General features: G+C 35.9%; 1 protein-coding gene across 2 annotated transcripts in view; it reads left to right on the top strand.

The window, feature by feature from the left end:
• Cped1 (cadherin like and PC-esterase domain containing 1) overlaps nt 1-20281 on the top strand; it is a 253823-nt gene that overhangs the window by 59363 nt on the left and 174179 nt on the right. For both annotated transcript variants that reach the window (XM_027926517.2, XM_071612805.1), the window contains one exon: nt 5634-5709. In XM_027926517.2, the coding sequence (XP_027782318.2) occupies nt 5634-5709 (76 nt within the window). The remainder of the gene's footprint in view (nt 1-5633; nt 5710-20281) is intronic.

A 20281-nucleotide genomic window follows, 5' to 3' on the forward strand; every position in this document is an offset into this window, starting at 1 on the left:
AAAGAGATCACTAGATAAAAATATGGATTCTTTAGATGACAAAAATGTACTTTTATAGTACTTAGTACTAAAAAAGAAAAATAAACTAAGGTGAGAAAACACTGGGAGGTTGAGTTTTAGATGAGTGGAGGAGATTCCACCAAGAAAGAAACATTTGAGTATGGCCTAGAAGATGGCCTCTTATACTGGGGACTAGGGTAAAACCACAGACACAGAGGAAGGAAACAATGGGCATACAGTAAAAAGAGGGTGTTTTGCTTGTGTGAAGAATATGAGTCCCAGGAGACTGGAGTAAAATGAGTGTAGTTGGGAGGTGAGGACCGAGATATACTCATAGTGGAGGACTCAATAGTTGGGGATTCTGGGGTCCCTTGTAAGGACTATGGCTTTTATTCTTGGTGAGGTTGAGGGCTATTGGAGGATTCTGAGCAGAAAGGTAACATGAGTCCATTTACAGTTTTTACAGGATTGCTCTGGCTGCTATGTTAACACAAGTACCCAGTGAGCAAGGACCAGTTATTGCAATAATGTGGTACTGAGATGAGTATGACTTGGACTTGTGGAGTGACAATGGGAATGGTGAAATATAGCTAGGAGATGCGTTAAAGATAGAAAACAATGAATAATAATAGCTAATACATTACCTTACTATGTGCCAAGCCCCGTTCTAAGTGCTTACATATTTATTCATGTGCATTCTCTACAGATGATGAGGCTGGAAACACAGAGAGGCTAAGAAACTTGTGTAAGGGCTCATAGCTAATTAATAAAGCAACCAAGATTCACACCGAGGCAGCTGACTTCAAATTTCTGATTTCTCAATCATATCAATAGAACATTTCAAAATAAGTATTTGGGCACTAAACTTGCAGCCTAACCTAATAAGTATTTTTAAAGAATACATAAATTCTCAATGATACATGTAGATCATTATCATTTTGGAGAGTGAATAATTTGAAGCTTTATGAACCGTGACACATTTATGTAAATAACATAAATAGTCAAAACAGAAATTGCTTCAACTTGGCTGGGGATGTTGTGGAATTGTCAATGACCTTGGAGGGAACAGAAAAAGGGCACCTGTTTGAACAAGGATTACTAGCCACATTAGAACTTTGTAATTTTAGTGCTTAATGGAAGTGATCATAATATCTGTAATTGATAATGAAATGGCCATGAGTCTCTCTAGTCAGGAAGATTGAAACATGAATTTAAAACTGTCTTGGCCTGTGTAACATTGAAATTGAAGTGAGAGCCACTATTTGGGTAACACTAAGTTTAGTAACTGGGGCTCTATCTCATCTCAAACAGACTGGTGCTGGTGTTGCAAAGCAGAGGGATTCATTTCTAGCTTTAAATGTTTGTAGGATTAGTAGTCCCTAAAATCAGGATGCTGTTTTTAGTACTTGGCACACTGAGAACTACAGAAATGGTTGTTATTGTAAAGCATGCTGGGCTCTGTCAGGTGAAATTTGTGGAACGATAATTGTGAAACACCTGGGAAGGGGGAAAATAAAAAACCAAAAACAAAAACCTTTCTTTCTTTGATTAGCTTTTTAAAAATTTCTTCTCATTAATTCTTTTCTTTGCTGGTGACATTGGATAGTTTGGGAGAAGGACTAATTTTTGATAAAAGTCATAAATATGTCTATGGATATATTAAAAAAAACAGTTTCCTAAGAGATAATGTTATGTGCTTGTTACTCTCATTATTCCAGTGACTAGATTCTTAGGTACTTTTTTCAGTTTATCAATAATTCAAATCCAAATGTCTACTCTTCTTAACAAGTTAATGATATTAGTATGGTTTTAGTTTTTTTCTGATTTATGCACACTTTCTAAATGCTCATTGTAATTTTTGCTTTTGTTAATGAAATAAGTCTCAAAAGAAGAGTGATTTTTCTTTTGCTTCTGACAACAGTTAATGAATACAAATTAATACATATTATCACAGATTAAGTTTGTGGAAGGTGTGCTGGGATCAAAATCTTTTAAAATGAGCATTTTATTTCTCCCAATTTCATCTCTTGGAAATATCCCAGGGTATGAATATCATTATTATTTTATATACGAGTACTAGACCTTTCAAAAAAGTTTTGTGCCAAGTTAGAAAAATTGCAGTCTATGTATAATACAGACACTGTATTATTTGTATTTAAAGCATTCAAACCCAATGTAATATTGGTATTTACTAAAATGATTATTTGACTGAAAATGACATGTCAGTGTAGGTTCATCAAGTGTAAAAAATGTACCATTTGTGCTGAGGATGTTGAAACTTGGGAGCATGGGATATTTGGCAAATCTCTATGCCTTCTGCTTAGTTTTGCTGTGAACCTAAAATTGCTCTTTAGAAATAAAGTAAAAGCTATGAAAATTATTGCAAAGTTAAACTGAAGAAACTCTTCACTATATAAGTCAGTTAATCCAAATTAAAACTCTGATGATATTCCACTTAGTAATGATGCAAAATTATATATTTTGTGATAAATTTAAAAACAAAAGGCATTAAGATATAGGAGAACATTATTAGCTTTAATAATCCAAAGGGTTGGATTGGAACACTGTATAATCCATGACCCTTGAATGTTTTCACCTTTTTGTACTCAGTTGCTCCTTATTTCTGCTTTAAATTGCTACATTGTGATTGTACATAATAATAGGATACATTATGTTTTATTCATATATGTACATAATTTAATCAATCTCATTCCCCAATCTTCCCTTTCCCTGTCTTTCTCCCTCCTCAGATCTGCTTGCTCAACTCTATTGATTTCTTTTCTATTGATATTTTAATGAGTGAAAGTTTTAATTTTTCCATTGTGATGACCAAAATATGGGACAAGAACCACTCGGAGAGGGAAAAGTTGACTTTGGCTCATGGTATCAGAGGTCTCTGTCCATAGACAGCAGACTCCATTGTTCTGGGCCCAAGGTAAAGCAACATGTTCCAGGGGCTCAGTGGAGAAAGCTGCTCAGCTCATAGCAGGGAAGCCTAGAGAGAGCGGGGGAGAAAGGGCTTCTAGGAAGATGTACCCTTCCAGGGCAGGCTTCCAAGTGTCCCACCTCCTCCAGCCATTCCCCACCTGCCTAGTTACCATTCAGCCCATTTAAACTAGGATGGACTGATTAGTTTACAGCTCTTACACTTCAATTCTTTTAATTCTGAATATTCCTATAGAAACACAGGAGATTTGGGGGGATACCTCACATCCCAACTACAACAGTGGAATATATATCAGATATGTAAATATATCATATATATACATCATTGTGGTTTATTTCTATGTCAACTTGAATAGTTTGGTAGATTGCATTCCCTAGTATGTCCTTACCCGCTCCCCTTCTCTCTATCCCTCAATCCCTGTCCTCTACCCTACTGGTCTAATGTCAATTTTTGTGAGTTGCTCATTTAACTGCTTAATTTGTTGCTCAGTTCCAGAGCTGAATAGAGATGATATTTCTGGTGTCACATGTCACCACGATTATATCGTCTCCCACTCTTCAGAATTCTAAAGATATACTTTGGAGGAAAGAGCACATGGAGAAGTCATTGGGTTGTGTGCATGGGGTGACTAAGGGAAATAGGAGGAAGAAGTATAGGATGGTGCTTCACTTGGCTTGACTTTGATTTTTTGAAGCAAGTCCTTTGCTATTCCTGATTCAGTTTATCTTCCTGAACCTGTGCCTCACATCAAGTCATCTCTTTGACAAGACCCAGTAATCTATCCTTGTGTCTGAAATACTGGCTAGCCGTATTCTACCATTGCTGTATCTACATAAATTCTGTAGTTATTGCTGTTCATTCACCAGGACTCCTCAATTCCCTTCAGTGTGCATAGGATGGGATGGCATAACACAGTTGCATCCACAGTGCAGCACGTTTACTCTGAACCCTTTAGGAGAGAATTAGAAAAGAAATGGAGCCAGTCTCTGCCCTTTGATGCTGCTTACGTAGTACTGGATCTCTTTCTGAGTATTTCTATCAAGTCACTAGCAATGGTGTGATTGCTGCCTTATGTGGAGAAAATGGTTCAATTTCATTGACTTTCAAAGCTTGTCAGAATCTAATTTAGAAACAGACTTTGAGTGTTCATTTAAACAACCACAATCACTTCCATTCTGGATTCTCAGTACCTTAGCAGTGTTCTGCCAGTCCCTCCAGCTCCTCTCGAGAATTCTGAATTGAAGCATCCAGAGCTTTATGGGAGCCCTTATTTTCTTACCATCAGACCCTGAACTCTCATTTTTGAATTTGAGAAATATATACAACCCTAAAACAAAAAATCTACTGCCCTGACAGCCTTTTCCCAATTCCCACTGCAAATGAGTGTAAGCAACTTAGATTTTGGTATCCTTGTAGACTTTTAACAAAAATACAGTATTTAGGGTGCTCCTAATGCAGTAGTGGGTTCTGCTGAAGCCCAAGCTTCATTCATATAGGATCTGGGCTAAAGTTTGTTCTTCTTCTACCTATTATTGAGGGAAAGGAAGTTTACTAAATAAACAGGTTAATAAGATTGCAAATGTTAGAGGATATTTAATTGATGCAATATTTCAAAGCACTGTTGTTAATGAATCATTTTTTAAAACACTACAGCTAATTATAGAATTGATAAAATCTTAGACCCGAAGTAGAACTCAGAGACGGCTCTCAATGCTTTATTTTACAAAGAATAAACTGAAATAAGGCAGAAAGATACACTCAATGTGACAATTCTATTAAATGCAAAAGTGATACTATAACCCATGTTTTTTGGTGTCCTCTTTTTTTTTTTCCTCAAGAAGAGCTGAGTTCCTTTTATCTAGTCATGCCAGCAGGGCACAATGGAGAAACTACAATGGTTTGTTAAGTTAGGATGAATTAGTTAGAAGGAAATCAATAATGTCTCCAAAATGAATCTGATTTTTAAGCCAATTCACATGGATTTCTTTTCGTTGGTTTTAACAAGGTTTTACCATATGTAGCCTTAGTTTGGGGATTTAGTTGATGACAGCTTATTAATCTGTAAATTCACAAAAGGAGAGAATTAAATTTGTTTGCATCTTTTCTTTGTAAGCAAAAAAAAAACTATATTTGAATTTATGATAGAACTTACAAGTCTTTCTAAGAAGCAATTTTGCTTAAAATAGAAATTTGTGGTGATTGGCTTTCATGTCTGAAAGCAATAATGCCCTTCAGTATGAAGACTGAATGCAAAGTTTTGAAACAGATTTAACACTGAATTACCACTGAATAACTGTGTGATGCAAATCACTGAAGGCTTCTGGATCTCTGGAATTTAGTTAACTTTGAGGTATTTTAGTACTATTTTTTGCAATGCAAAATTTGAAACAGTCAAGTTTTTTGTGTTACTATATTTGCCATAAGTATTTCCTTTTATATGAAGCAACAACTTTGAAATCTAAAAACAGCTTTCAAAAGCATTCCCAAATATTTTGAAGATTTCTAAGGGCAACATTTTTTGTTATCAAATCATTTTCATATTCTGAATATGAATGTAGACTCAATTTGAAGGTTGGGTGTGGATGGTGTAGACTGTGCTTTACATTTAGACTCTAAGTTTTTGTGTTTCCTCTGCTTTACCATTTATGAATACCTAACTCAATAGAGTCCTTTTTGTTCTTTTCAGATAAATATAGTGCCAGAAATACAGCAACAGCTTTGCAGAAAGGAAGGATTATGTCAAATAATTAGAAGATTTCCAGGTAATCTTCATTTTGTTTCCTTGTGTATAAACTCGTGACATATGTGTCTTAAGCAGACACCAAGCTACCAGGTCTCGGAATACCACCTTTAGGTCCTTTGTCTCTCAGTTCTGTTATCTCCATATCTTCTATAATCCACAGGTTTTGCTGTTGGGAAGATCATGATAATAAGCCTAGCAATGGCATTTTTTTATTTTCCATTTTCCTTCTAATTTTCTAGATGTGTATTTCTTTTCCTCTTTTCTGCTTGTCTTTAAAATAGTTGCTGCTTTGTCTTAAAAGCAATTGTTTTAGAGTTCTTAGTTATATAAAACTCTGTGTTTTTTTAAATTGTTTTTTTATGATTAAGTAATTCTGATCTTAAATTTTTTTTCTCCTTTCTCAAATCCCTTAGAATGTACATGTCTAAGAAAGGATACTGAATGAATAAATTCTGTGTCTTGACTATATTAGGAATTTGGGATAAAAATGACCTCCTCCAGTTTCTGCATAGATTCCCACAGTGGGAAAAAACATCAGAAGGTATATAAGCCTTTATAGATGAAATAAACCCTCACGGACAAAATTATGGCCTACTTTAAAACTCATTGGTGAAGGGGTTCCTCGGATTTCTTATTTAAAATCCATTTAAGATTTAATAGTTTATGCCCCTAGATGGTATTTCACTACATAATTAGAATTTAGATATGCATATCTTTATTTCTGTTTTTTTTTTAAAATAATTTATGTCTTAGTGGTCAGAAAACTGATGATATGTATTAGCCTATCAGCCTCTCCCTGGGATTTCCTTATCCACAGCAAACCTAAACCCCTTTGGCATGCTCTGCAGTTAGGACTATAGTCTCCTCCTGTCATTTATAGTGAAGTAAAATATAAATGAATTGGTAATTCAACTTTCAATTTAAGATACACTTCTAAATAAATAGCTCTATAAATTTGGTTCTGTAATTATTGTTTTATATGACAATTATAATTGACTATAATTTTTTGGTAAGCTCTAACTGGGTCATTTTTAATTTTATAAAAACGTAATTTTCTGAGAAGTAAAGTAATTTACTTCCATTAATATTATATTAATAAATACGCAGCATTCTATTAGTTAAAGCAATCTGAAAAAATATTGTTTGCATTTTGAACAGAGCCTTCAGTGGATTTTTAAAGTATGTTTTCCTCTGTTGTTATTTATGTTTCAAAATGGTTGATTCAGAACATTAAATTTTTTAGCATTGTAGTTAGGAGAATGGAATCATAGAAGTGAAAACCTGTTTATGGTTTGAAGTGGATTATCGATTTAAAAAAATTCCCCAAGCAAGTCTTATATAAGCCTACATTTTACATTTTGCTTCCATAAAATTAGGAAGTATTTTCTGTCTTCGTTTGTTTTAAATATTTTTCATTCTCAAGAACATCTATAAAGTCTAGACATATGTAGTCCTTTTCCCAGTCTGTCTAATATGTTAATTTTCTATTTGTCTCTGTGACTAACAAGATAGTTTCATGGAATACACAGCCTTTTAAATGGAATTATTTCTACTACCATATTATCTTTCTCTAGCTGATGATTTTTTTTAGATGTGTAGCTTTAAAGGAATGTATTTGCAGCATTATTTTCTGATCTAAATTTTATAAACAGTAGCTTTTGTTGTAGATGCTACTATGATTACACAATATATAATATAAACTCAATATTCATAAAAATAAAAAACATTTTTGTTTATTGTGAATGCTGAATATTTAATATTGAATTCAGATTAGATAACAGCATGTCAGTACCTAAGTACTGTTAAAAAAAAGAAAAATGGTAAGACTAAACATTACACTATATAATCTAGACATTTTATTTATAGCCAAATGACCTATGCCATTTTAGCTGTGTTTTATTTGGAGGTTGACAAAACACAAATTTTGAAACCAGAGACTTAAAATCCATCACTTATTAACTGTGTGACTTAATTTCAGTTGTTGGCTTTCTTTATTGTATAAAGCCAGAAAAATAAACCTTTTCATATGTTTAATTTTAAAAAATCAAGTAAATTCTATATGCATGTATATATGTGTATATAATTTAATTTGAAGAATAAAGCATGTTACATATCATCACTAATGCTCAAAACCTGGTAATTACATCATCCTAGATCTGAAAAATCAAGCATCAAACTTCACAGTACTTGATATTTTCTCTTTTTGCATGATTTTTTATCACTGAGATTTTATGTTTCTGTCAAAAACTGCAAATGGTCTGAAATTTTACCCTGCTTCCAAGCTCACAAGTCAACCTGCCACAGTTTTATAGGTGTTGTCAGAAGACATGAGATACCTAGGTCAGAGACAAATAATATTCTCAGTTACAGCAATAGCAATAGGCAAACTCCCAACATTTACACCCACTCACCAGCTAGGTGACAATTCAGTACTTCCTGTTTTTCTTTCACTAGAGGAACCCTAAGCTTAGGGAGTATGGATCTTTTATAATGGGCAGTAAATATGTCTGCCTTTTGCCCAGATTTTTGTTAGATTGAGGAAAAAAACCCACACTTTCCCTCTCCTGTGGAGGGAGATACCATCTCTATCTTTCATTTATGTAGCTGTCTGCTACATAAATATCTGAAAAGATAGTTGAGAACAAAAGTAGTCAGTACCTCTGTTTATAAAATATGCACCAATATGAAAAATGCATACAGAAGTGTCTCCAACAATTTCAGAGAACACCTGACAAGTTCTAACTCTAAAGCATAATCTGAGTTAGAACTTTGAGCTAGGCTTAAAACTTAATTTTGCTTCAGTTTAATCATCTATAGAAATACGCAGTGTAGCTGTGGACAATAATGTTGTCCACATTTCAATGCTCCTTTTCTCTATGGAGTCTTGCTCTTCCAGCCTTTATCTTCAGCAGTAGGCAGGGACTAGAATACTAAGAAGTGAGGGATGAAATACTGGTGAATGTGGCTGGGACCCATGCAAGTGAGGCAGGACAGAGTTTTGGCCAGATGCAGAGGAGGGATTGGAGGCAGCACTTAAGGCTAACACAGTATGTTCCTTTCATAGCCAGAGTGTACCTGACCTTAGACTTGTGACTCACATGGAAGGGCATGCATCCATGGAAATTTTACTGACTAGCACCAAGACTTTATTTTTATCTTGCCATTTAAGGCTTTGCCTTTTGATATAATAAGTTTTACAATGTTTAGTTGGCCCAAATATGTCACTAATACTTTCTGAAGCTTTTTGTGAAGTTTGGTTTCTTTCTTTTTTTTTAATAAAAAAAATTGCCTTCCCATATTAGAACTACAAGTACAAAACAAAACATAAGAGAAATGTTTTACTTGGGTTTTGAGTTGTTGTTTTTGTTCTTTTTAGTGCAGCTTCTCCATCCAAGAAGTCTTGGTGAGGAGTGTGCCAATTTTTTTGCCCATAACTCATTCTTTCCAGTAGTTTTATCTTAGTTTTGAGCATTGGCTTTCATGTGAAGTTTGAAATATATACCAAGATTTGAATCACAGATAACATTTTGAACATTTTAGAATCTATAGCTTCATTTTTTTTAAAAATAACATGTGAATACATATAGAAAAAAGAATATAATAAACTTTAACATTTTTATATCTAAACAAGTTGAGGCTTTACAAAATTCTACATACCAGCTACCAAATATAAACTAATATCATTGACATAACATAATTGAAATTGTTTTTAAACATTGACCAAAAATAGTCACTTCTCTGAGATGGTACTGGTGATGGTTTCTTTTCTTCTTTTTTGTACTGAAGATTGACTCTAAGGGCTTTTTACCAGTGAGCGACATCTCCAGTCCTTTTTTAGTTTTTTCTTTTCAGACAGGGTTTCATTAAGTTGCTGAGGCTGGCCTGGACCTTGTGATTGTCCTGCCTCAGCCTCCAGAGTTGTTGGTATTACACTCCTGTGCTACCCCGCCTGGCTGTGATGATTGTTTCTATTACAAGAAGAGAAGGCCAAAGTTTGCTTGTTCTCTTGTTCTCCAATCCTGACATACCACTCTAGTTTCAGTGGGCTCCCTGATGCTTCTCTCATTCCAAAAGACTCTCACCTTCAGTGCCTCTCACCTTTCACCTTATGTGAAACATTTTTCCCCCAAGTAAAATTCTCCTCTCTTTAGTATAACTGACTTCCGCAAGGTGATATCAGAAGTAAACTGGTGGAACTAATTCAGAATAAATTACACTCCTGCCCGAGTCATAAGCTTCTTAAATTTATTTGCATTTTTAGAAAAGACTGCAAATCCAATGAATTTCTAATTGGCAGAATTTCTGGAAGTACATGAAAATTCCCGTTCAGTCCCTCAGCAAGCCACACATCTCCAAAGCTTGCTGAATCCATCGACTTTTCTGTATCTCCACATTAACTGCCAAGTCCAAGTCAATGCTACCATATCTTCCCACTTCCTTCCTTGCTTCTGTATAATCCAGACTGTAACAAGAGGAATCTTACCTCTACCCTTTCATAAATGTGTAAAATAAACCTTTTAGATTTGCTCTGAGGGACTAAAATAGCTCTTTTGTGCTCTAATTTGATCCAGGGATAGATTTTTGTCTAGAACAGGTGTGACACCTGCTAACAGGGCCCTGATATGTGACATAATAAATTCAGATGCTCCAGAGGCCAAATAACCTGTAGGTTTCCAGGTCTGGTCTGTTATCAAATGTAGACACTCTTCAACAAAAATCATTTGGTCTCCAAGAAGAGCTGAAGACACAGGAAAGTACAAGGCAATAGCAAGTGACCTCCCCGCCAGACCTATCTCTCAACATAGTTGCACTGTTGGAAACCTAAAAAAAATTCCCTCATTTTTCTTATCCTTGTAAAATTCAGTGACCATTTGCTACCATCCAGTGGCCTAGTCCTTCATTACCCCCACCTAGCTCTATGCTTCTCTTTGCTTCTCCCCCTCAGCACATGTTCACCTTCTCCAAAGTCCTTGGTGACTCCAGGTTCCATTTTACTCACAAATCAGCTTTGCTAACCTCAGAGGACCACGAAGCTGTGTTTTCTACTAAAACTATGGAGTTGGGAGGGATTGTCAATGTCTCTTTGCTATTTTTTCTTCCTTATTAGTCTCTACCAGTGTTTGGGTTATTCATCCTATTCACTAAGTACATTATCACTTGGGTTAACTTCTCCTGCTCCCCTCCAAACTTGCCATCATTCCTGTCGGCTTTCATGTGTGGACAGATGACCCGTTCATCACTCTGGCTTCACAGCTCTTTGATCTCATCATGTCCATGACCTTCATTACACTTCCACTTCAGGCTCCCATTTCTGTAGCCTTGCTAGGTGAATTGCATTGCCCGGAACTCTGTGAAATCTCAAACTAGTTCACCATTCTGTAATCACAGCTTTTCAGACTTCTTCACTCCTTCAATGCTACTGATACTGAAAAGTCATGTGAAAGTCCTAAGACTTTCAATTCTGCAGTTTTCTCTATCAGTACATTTTTTTTTTTTTTGGTCACACCTTTTCCTCTACCAAACAGTGTGCCTTCTAAAGTACTTCCCTATTCCTACCTATAACAATTGTATTTTCCTTCCAACCACAGAAAAATTCTATAATCTGATTTCTCAGCTCATACACAATAAATGTGGTAGTAAGTTATACCAGTGTACTGCTCTCTCTTTCTAGAATGGCTTCCTCACATTGCTAAAATAGAAAATTCTCACTAGCCCTACACAACCCCCATATCCAGAAAAACTGGCCTATAGGCAGCCTCCCTCAATTACCCTCTAAAATGCTTACAAAAATACACATCCTTCCCCCAAAATGTTAAGGATTGCTCATGGTCCTATCACTACAGAAGAATCTAGGGGGAAATGTCCATGCATTTGAAGGTTGATGGAACTAAGTGATAGTTCTTGATGCTTTGTTGAATTCAATGTAGATAGAGAAGACCCTCTCCTCCATGGTCAGGATGTATTTCAAAAGGAAAGCCAGCAGAATGTGATGGTGTGGATGTGGTTTTTAAAAGAGATTTTTAACTAGAGTTTTATCAAGTCATCAGTTGGGCTAGACAAATTAGATGCTAGGCTTGAGAGAAGCCAAGTGGAAGGCCAAGGACACATTCCTTCCAAATTGAGCATATTGGTTTTAATATGATAAATAAATAAAGAAGAAAATAAGTATCCCCAAATTGACTAATCTAGAGATAATTACTAGGGATATTTTGTGTAAATATTTCATATTAAAAGTTTAGACTTTTGTTCTTTTAGACATTGACTCAAGACACTCTTCAAAGAGAAGTCTACTTAATTTGTAGAGCAAGATTTACACTTTCTTCTCTGTTTGTTGTACCTTGTAAAAACCTCCATTGGAGCAGTATATCTTTGTTGAATTTGTTTGAGTGCGTCTACCTACAAAGACCAAGGTTCCTTGAAGGTGGGCCCTTATTTTTTCATTGTTCAAGTTCAATGCATGGTCAGAGTCCCTGTTATGTAATTTTCACTCTAATATTTTTGAATGTTCAAAATAAATGGAATAGAAATAATGCTAATAAATGGGGTCACATTTGTGGAAAAGGACCCTGACAATCATCAAAGAGTCTTGCCATTGTTTAGACTGATTTATCCACTTGCTCAACAGAGTTCAATGTTGAGCTTATACTATGAGACACAGAACAGGAGCAGGAGTAGTAGGAAATACTGTCTTATTCCTCCTGGTCACAATTGCCTATTTTAAATAATACAATATTTATATCAAGGAAGGAACAAATTTCATAGTGTAGTGGCAACTTCCAGGTAGTTATCCTTGCAGCCAAGAGACTGAGCACCTCCTTGCTATGAAAAGGGGCAAGTTGAGCTTTTTATCATATTGTTGATTGATCCTTATGGATGTAGGCTAGAGATGGATGAGTAATTCTCTCAGGTAGGCTCATATATTTGTGCTATTTTAACCCAAAAGGTTTCCATATTTGTTCACCATTTCTTTTGAGGAGAAGCTAAGTGCTGACTGCCAGAGGATGGCGCAGAAAGACAATGGTGAGAGATCTTTTTCACTTGTGCAGTGATGTTTCAGTACTTCTTATAGATTTGCTTTCTGGGCAAATTCTTCATACTGATGGTTCTGTATTCAGGGTGGAGGAAATAAATCTCTCACTTCTTGCTGACTATTGTGTTTTAGCTTCTTTTACACATGGATCCTGTGAAAGAGAGTGAGGATGTATGAGATACGACGAGAAAAATCTAAATCAGAAAGAAGGAAGGAAAGAGCATTGATTGAGATTGCAGTGGATGTGGAGTGTCTTGTTTTTGTAAACTATAAGCATTAAAAAAGAGCACACACAGAAGTATATATATAATGGAATTTCTTTGCTTAATAAAGGGTAGGATCATCTCTTCTTCATTTTCTTTTTTGCCCTTTGTTTCCTTCCTCCTGGTGGCCCCCCTAAATACCTTTTTGACATGTCTTAGTTAGAATGACTGCTATTCTCTTTGTGTATGCATTCTTTGACAACCACTCCAACAAAATGTGATTTCTTTTTTTTCTGCCATTCCCAGAATTTATTTTCACTCATACTCATTTGGGAATTGTAATTTAATATATAATGTTGCCTACTACTATTTCATACAAAGGTCTCTTATTTCATCTAAATTGTAAATTTCCCTATGGCTAAATATTTTCTTCATATCATATGTCTCTACCTTAACTAAAATATATGCATAATAAGTGTCCGGATGAGAGCTCTTTTCTTTGAGAGCTCTTTTCTTTGCAACTACAAAACGCAATTTGAACTAGCACAAACAAAAATGAGTTGGTTAGTTGGTTAAATCAAAGATAGATCTGCCTTCAAGATTAACTGGTTCCAGAAAGGATTTCCCTGCCATCCATCTCTCTCTCTCTCTCTCTCTCTCTCTCTCTCTCTCTCTCTGTGTGTGTGTGTGTGTGTGTGTCTGTGTGTTTGTGTGATGGTCTTAGCTTCATTTCTTTTTTTTGTGTTGTCTTCATAATTCTTTCTTTTTGCAGATATGCATTTCTCACATGTTGGGAAGATGGCTGAACTGCTTCCAGTTCAGAACCATTATCATTTCTCTTCACCTCCAATTGAGAAGCCATTGTGGCTCATTAGACCACCCTGGTCAACATTGTGTCCAGGAGAATAGCTTCTATCAGTGATTGGGCTGAGACTAGTTACCTGGCCACTTTGCTGGCCAGGTAGGTTTTCTAGGAGCTATCATAACAAAGTACCCACGACTAAGTGGTTTAACTAATATAAACTTATTTCCCACAGCTTGAGAGATTAAAAGTCCAACTAGTTCATTCTCATCTGAGGCCTTTCTCCTTGACTTGCAGATGGCTTCTTTTTCTCTGGGCCCTCATATGGTCTGTATGTCTGTACTCTAATCTCTTCTTAGGACACCAGCCATATTGGGTTAAGGTCTAACCTGATGACCTCATTTTACCTTAATTACCTCTTTAAAGGCCTTATCTCTAAATGTAGTCATATTCCAAGGTACAATTAGGACTTCAACATGCAAATGTCTGTGGTACACTATTAAACTCATAATATCAGAGATGAGTAGAGAAGTCAGGGCATTATGATTGGAAGTTTCCATCGAATCCACATGAATAGGGGAGAATAGGCCTCCAAGAAAATAAAAGATGAACAAAACCATCAGATACCTATTTTGTACTTGATAAGTATTTATTGATTGGCTATGATAAAGTTCACAGAACTTTTTAGGCATAAATAGCCCCCAAATCAACTTAAAGAAGGAGAATATTAATCTTTCCTTTTCTTCAGGACCAAAGAGGTCTGATTCTACCTGCTGGCTACCCACATCCTTTTTTGCTGGTTTTCATGTAGATTTGTCTTCCTGTGTAATGCTTGATTATTTGCTCTCTGAAACCTCAATTCTCATATGCTCCAAGTTCTTGCTTCTGCTCCCTAGAGTTAGCTAATCTGATAAATTAATTAGTGGTGTTATACTTTCTTCTCTCAAATGTACACTTTTTTCCCCATAGGAAATATTTCAACCCAAATGAATAATCCATTGGTGGGAATTTTAGACACAACCGCAGACCAGGCAGAACCCCATGGAAACTGTTGAATTCATGCAATGCCCTGACCACCCACACAGTCTGACCTATTTATAAAATTCACAGCTCAGTCTGTGAACCATAAATATCTAAATTAACTGATCACAACCAAAATCAAATAAAGAGAAGAAAATGATAGCATAGCTTTGCTTCATTTCCTTGAAAATGAGAAAAATATCTGCTGCTTGCTGTAGACTTTTAATTGGAAACTACATCATTCTTCTGTCCACTTGGCATACCTAAGCGGTGATTGTGATATTTTATCCATATAAATTTTTCCTGAACCATTATGTACGCAACTAAATTGCTAGGTCTTCTTATGAAAATCTTGATGAGATACTTGAAAAACATTGCTTACTGCAAAATAGCTGAGGACGTTCTTGCAGCAATGGTCAAACATTTTTATTTTTAAGCCATCAGGGGCTCTACTTGGGACTTACAAGAGCTAGGTTAAGAAAGAGCACGATCAGCTTCCAGGATTTAGCTGCTGGGATGGTGAAAATTCATCCTGAAACTTTGATCTGTTCATTTATGCACTTTAAAAAATCTATTCATGGAGCTGGGGCTGTGGTTCAGTGGTAGTGCACTTGCCTGGTATGTGTGAGGCACTGGGTTCGATTCTCAGCACCACGTATAAATAAATAAAAAAAAATAAAGATCTATCAACAACTAAAAAATATTTTTAAAACATCTATTCATTTTGCATGCACACACACACACACACACACACACGGAGGGAGGGAGGGGAGAGAGAGAGAGAGAGAGAGAGAGAGATTTAAAAGAGTTCAGTATTAGGCGGTACAATGAGTTGAACTTCAAGACAATCATTCTCCTAGACTCCTTCAGGTGGTAGAGACAGATATTGAACAACATAAAAACTACAAGTGTTATGAAAGCAAACAAATGGTCAGTAAGTTTCAGTGTTCAAAGCTTTCTTCACGTATCTTCACAAAAGTCCCCAGGGCTGTGCACGGACTCTTGATTTGCAACATATCATCAATATTAGAAAATAAAAGTCCACGAACATGATGCATTAGCTGAAATGTGCACCATTTCATAAACTGTGTGTGATGTGATATAGTATTGATGGAAGGATGGTGTTTGTTATTAGTCCTTGAATTTCTCATTGTTACTATTATAATTAATGAGAGTATTTATTGGGACCAATACATTGTAACAGACATTTAGTATTTTCCAATATCACATATTCTGTTACAAAATATATTGATAAAAGCCAAAAATGAGAGTTGCAGAAAACCACCAACAAAGAGAAATATATTCATATCCCTACATACAATCGCAGAGTCCTTCATCCTCAGTTGAAGTTGTGATTAGAAAGGACAGCTATCTTGGCAGAAGTATAATTAACTGAATAATAGAGTAGATTTGGAAGACATTTTACTCTTTAATGATGAGTTGGGTGTACTCCTGTCTGGAAGAGAAACACAGAGTCTATTATACACTAAACCCCCTTCAACCCTATGATTCATTGCATCAATAACTTTTGAGACTTATTTTCTTTCAACTTCTCCTAGCACCATCTAATGGTGAAACGTAGAATTTACTCTTCGGAGTCATTTTAAATAATGACATCATAGACTCATAGCAGCAGTGCAATCCCAGTGTGCATAGTCAAATGTTTTTCCACACCCAAGGGTCAATGCACCCCACAAAAGACAGAAGTAGGTAATTTATCCACATTGTCTAAGGGCATGGCCCATTTTGCCTTACCTTTTTCTGAACATCTGTGAGAATGTATGAACTGAAGACAATTCTAACCTAGAGGCGGTTGCTTTCTGAGTTATATAGCTAGAAAATAGCACATCCATATTCATAAACTTGAACTATTATTCTGTATTTTAATCTTCTATTATAATGAAAGAAAATAAAAAGGAGGTTTTTAAAAAATCTCTTATAGCTGAAGTTAATAAGAAATTGAATTTATTTATTTGTTTATTCTATTTCTCTTCTTTCATTAACTAACGTAATCCTTTTAATTTATTTTTATGACAGTATTTACAGGTGAGCAGAGTTAAGTGTACTTGGTGCAGGCAGAAGATGACTTGCTTTGGTTCTGTTTGTTTTAGTGTCTTGACTGGCCACTTGGTAGCAGGTGGGAACTGCCAGCCTTGGGACAGTCAGAGCTGGGGATCTCCATTCTCACCAGCAGGCTCTCTCTTGAGGTCCTTCTACTTTCTCTTGTTACCCCTTTTCTGATGTGCCTATTCTGGCCTCAACTCCCCAAGCCATTTACAACTTTTCTTTAGGCAGAGTAAAAAATTTCCCATGACAAACCTTACCCTGTGGTCATGTGTATGGAGTAGGGGGAGAGTCAGATGTGGGTGCAGCCACCTACCTCAGGTCTGGGCCGTTATAATGATGATGACACCACTTTTGTCACTTGGAAAAGCCTAGAATTAGTTGTTCTTGCTTTCTGAAGCTGCTTTCCTGGCCATCATAGCAGGATTGTGTGATATTCTTTAGAATTCACTGATTTCACTGCCAAGCTGGTTTGTAAAGAATCAACCAATCTGAGAATGTGGGTTAATGAATGTGAGGAGAGCCAAATTATGTTTTATGGGAAATACATGATTTTGGTGCAATTAATGGTTCTTGAAAATAGTTTCAGAATGGGTAATTGCTTTGACCTGATTACGCAACTGCTAGAGCATAGTGGTAGGTGCAGACAGAGCCAGTTTCCATGTGTAAATCTCATCTTGATCACATAATAGCCTAGTGTCTTTGGGCAAGTTTCTTACCTTCTCCATGTCTCAGTTTTCTGTCTATAATATAGGTATGATCATCATTCTGTTTTCTACAATTGTTAAGAAAATAGATGAGGTTAATGTATTATTGTATTTGGCACAGTGTTATGTTTGATTGTTCAATAAGTATTAGTTGATAATTATTAGCTACCACTTAAATGTAGTTTGGTGGGACCCAGGTTTTTCAGGACTCAGTAACCTGGAATAAAACTTGTATCCTTACCTTGTTCTTGGAGAGGCAGAATTAATATTGTCAAAATGACCATACTACCAAGAGCACTATACAGATTCAATGCAATGCCAATCAAAATCCCAATGACATTCCTCATAGTAATAGAAAAAGCAGTCATGAAATTCAACTTGAAAAATAAGAGACCCAGAATAGCTAAAATAATCCTTAGCAAGAAGAATGAAAGAAACAGGTGGCATTACTATACTAGACCTTAAACTATACTACAGAACCAGCATGGTATTGGCACCAAAACATACTGGTAGACTAATAGTACAGAATAGAGTACACAGAGACTAACCCACTTAACTAGAGTTATCTTATATTAGCAAAGGTGCCAAAAACATACATTGGAGAAAAGATAGTCTCTTCAACAAATGGTGCTGGGAAAACTGGAAATCCATATTCAACAAAATGAAATTAAACCTCTATCCATCACCATGCCCCAAATTCAACTCAAAGTGGATCAAGGACCTAGGAATTGAACCAGAGATCCTGCGTCTAACAGAAGAAAAAGTAGACCCAAATCTCCATCATGTTGGATTAGGCCCTGACTTCCTTAATAAGACTCCTATAGCACAAGAATTAAAATCAAGAATCAATAAATGGGATGGATTCAAACTAAAAGCTTCTTTTCAGCAAAAGAAACAATTAATGAGGGTGAAGAGAGAGCCTACATTTTGGAAACAAATCTTTACCACAAGCACACCAGACAGAGAACTAAACTCCAGGATATATAAAGAACTCTTAACACCAAAAAAAAAAAAAAAAAACCAAAAACAAATAACCAATCAATAAATGGGCCAAGGAACTGAACAACACTTCCCAGAAATATATGCAAATATATGCAAAAATGTTCAATATCTCTAGCAATTAGAGAAATGAAAATCAAAACTACTCTAAAATTTCATCTCATTCCAGTCAGAATGGCAGCTATTAAGAATACAAACAACAAGTGTTTGTGAGGATGTGGGGAAAAAGGTACACTCATACATTGCTGGTGGGAGTGCAAATTGGTTCAGCCAATATGGAAAGCAGTAAGGAGAGTCCTTGGAAAACTTGGAATGGAACCACCATTTGATCGACCTATCCCACTCCTTGGTCTATACCCAAAGGACTTAATAACAGCATACTGCAGTCACACACACACACACACACACACACACACACACACACACATATATATATATATATATATATATCACCTACACACCAAATTTTAACAAATCAGTATAATACCTGCTAAAGTTTAGATTTTGAATGATTCCTAAGATCTTGAATGTTTCCTAAAGGCTCATGTGTTGATGTCTTGGTCCCAGTGCAGTAATGTTCAGATATGAGGCATTTAGGAAATTACTGAATTATGAAGACTCTGATCTCATCAATGGATTGTTCCATTGATGGTCTCATAAATGGTAACTGAATGAACTATTGGGGGGTATTGGAACTGTGGCAGGTGGAACCTAGTTGGAGAAGTAGGTTACTGGGCATGCATATAATATTGGTCCCTAGCTCCTTCTACTCCAGTGCTCCTTCTCAGCTGCAGTGAGATGTGCACCTTAAAAAAAAAAAAAAAAAAACTCTGCCTCACTCCTCTTACCATGAGATACTGCCTCACTACAGGCCTAGAAACAATGGAGCCAAGCAACCATGGACTGCGATGTCTGGAATTGTGGGCCAAAATAAATTTTTCTTCCTTCAAATTGTTTTTCTCAGTGTTCTGTCATAGTGACCAAAAATGACTAATATAATATCCTACTATGATATAAAGGACAATTAGGAAAATAATTTATAATGTAGCAACATACATTTCAATATGTAAGTCTTTATGCATGATGACACCAGAGGATAATAGTACTCTAATGTTTCCACTCCTATTTAGAAACACCATGATTAGGACAGCTAGAAATGCAGACTGATGTGCTGATATTATAGGGAAAACTAAGATTCCGTGGGAATGCTACTGTTGGTGATGTGCCTTTCCAGAATGGTAAAGAACTCTTGAGAAAGTCACCAATAAAACAGAGATTACTGTTCTCTTCCTTGGCCATTGAATTGCTTTCTTGAAAAATTTAATGTATATTACAACTGAGAAAAAAATGAGTTTTTATAAAGTTAAGACAAGACTCAAGACAAGGTCTGATTTAAAATAATTACCAATCAGTCTTTTATCCATGCCAGTGTCACAGGAGACGACTACAAGTTTTGCGGGATAAAGAACAACTCCTTGTTGCTCAAGGGGATTGTTCACATTGTAGCAGCCATTTTGGTATGTGCATTGGTCAATGACAATGGACACCTAACTAAATAGATGCTGGACTTTTCTACCTCGCCAACGCATTTCAAACAAATATCAGATTTACTACACGAGGCATACATCTAACATTTATGGCCCTCATCCATTAAATTTCAATAGCATTCCTAATCATTGTGATGCCTCCAAATACTGCCTTTGTCTTAGAAGGTGTATACTGTGTGCTCAGAAACACAGTCCTCCCATAACCTGGCATTCACTATT

Source organism: Marmota flaviventris, chromosome 1 (genome assembly GCF_047511675.1).
Source record: "Marmota flaviventris isolate mMarFla1 chromosome 1, mMarFla1.hap1, whole genome shotgun sequence".
In the NCBI taxonomy this organism is placed as follows: Eukaryota; Metazoa; Chordata; class Mammalia; order Rodentia; family Sciuridae; genus Marmota; species Marmota flaviventris.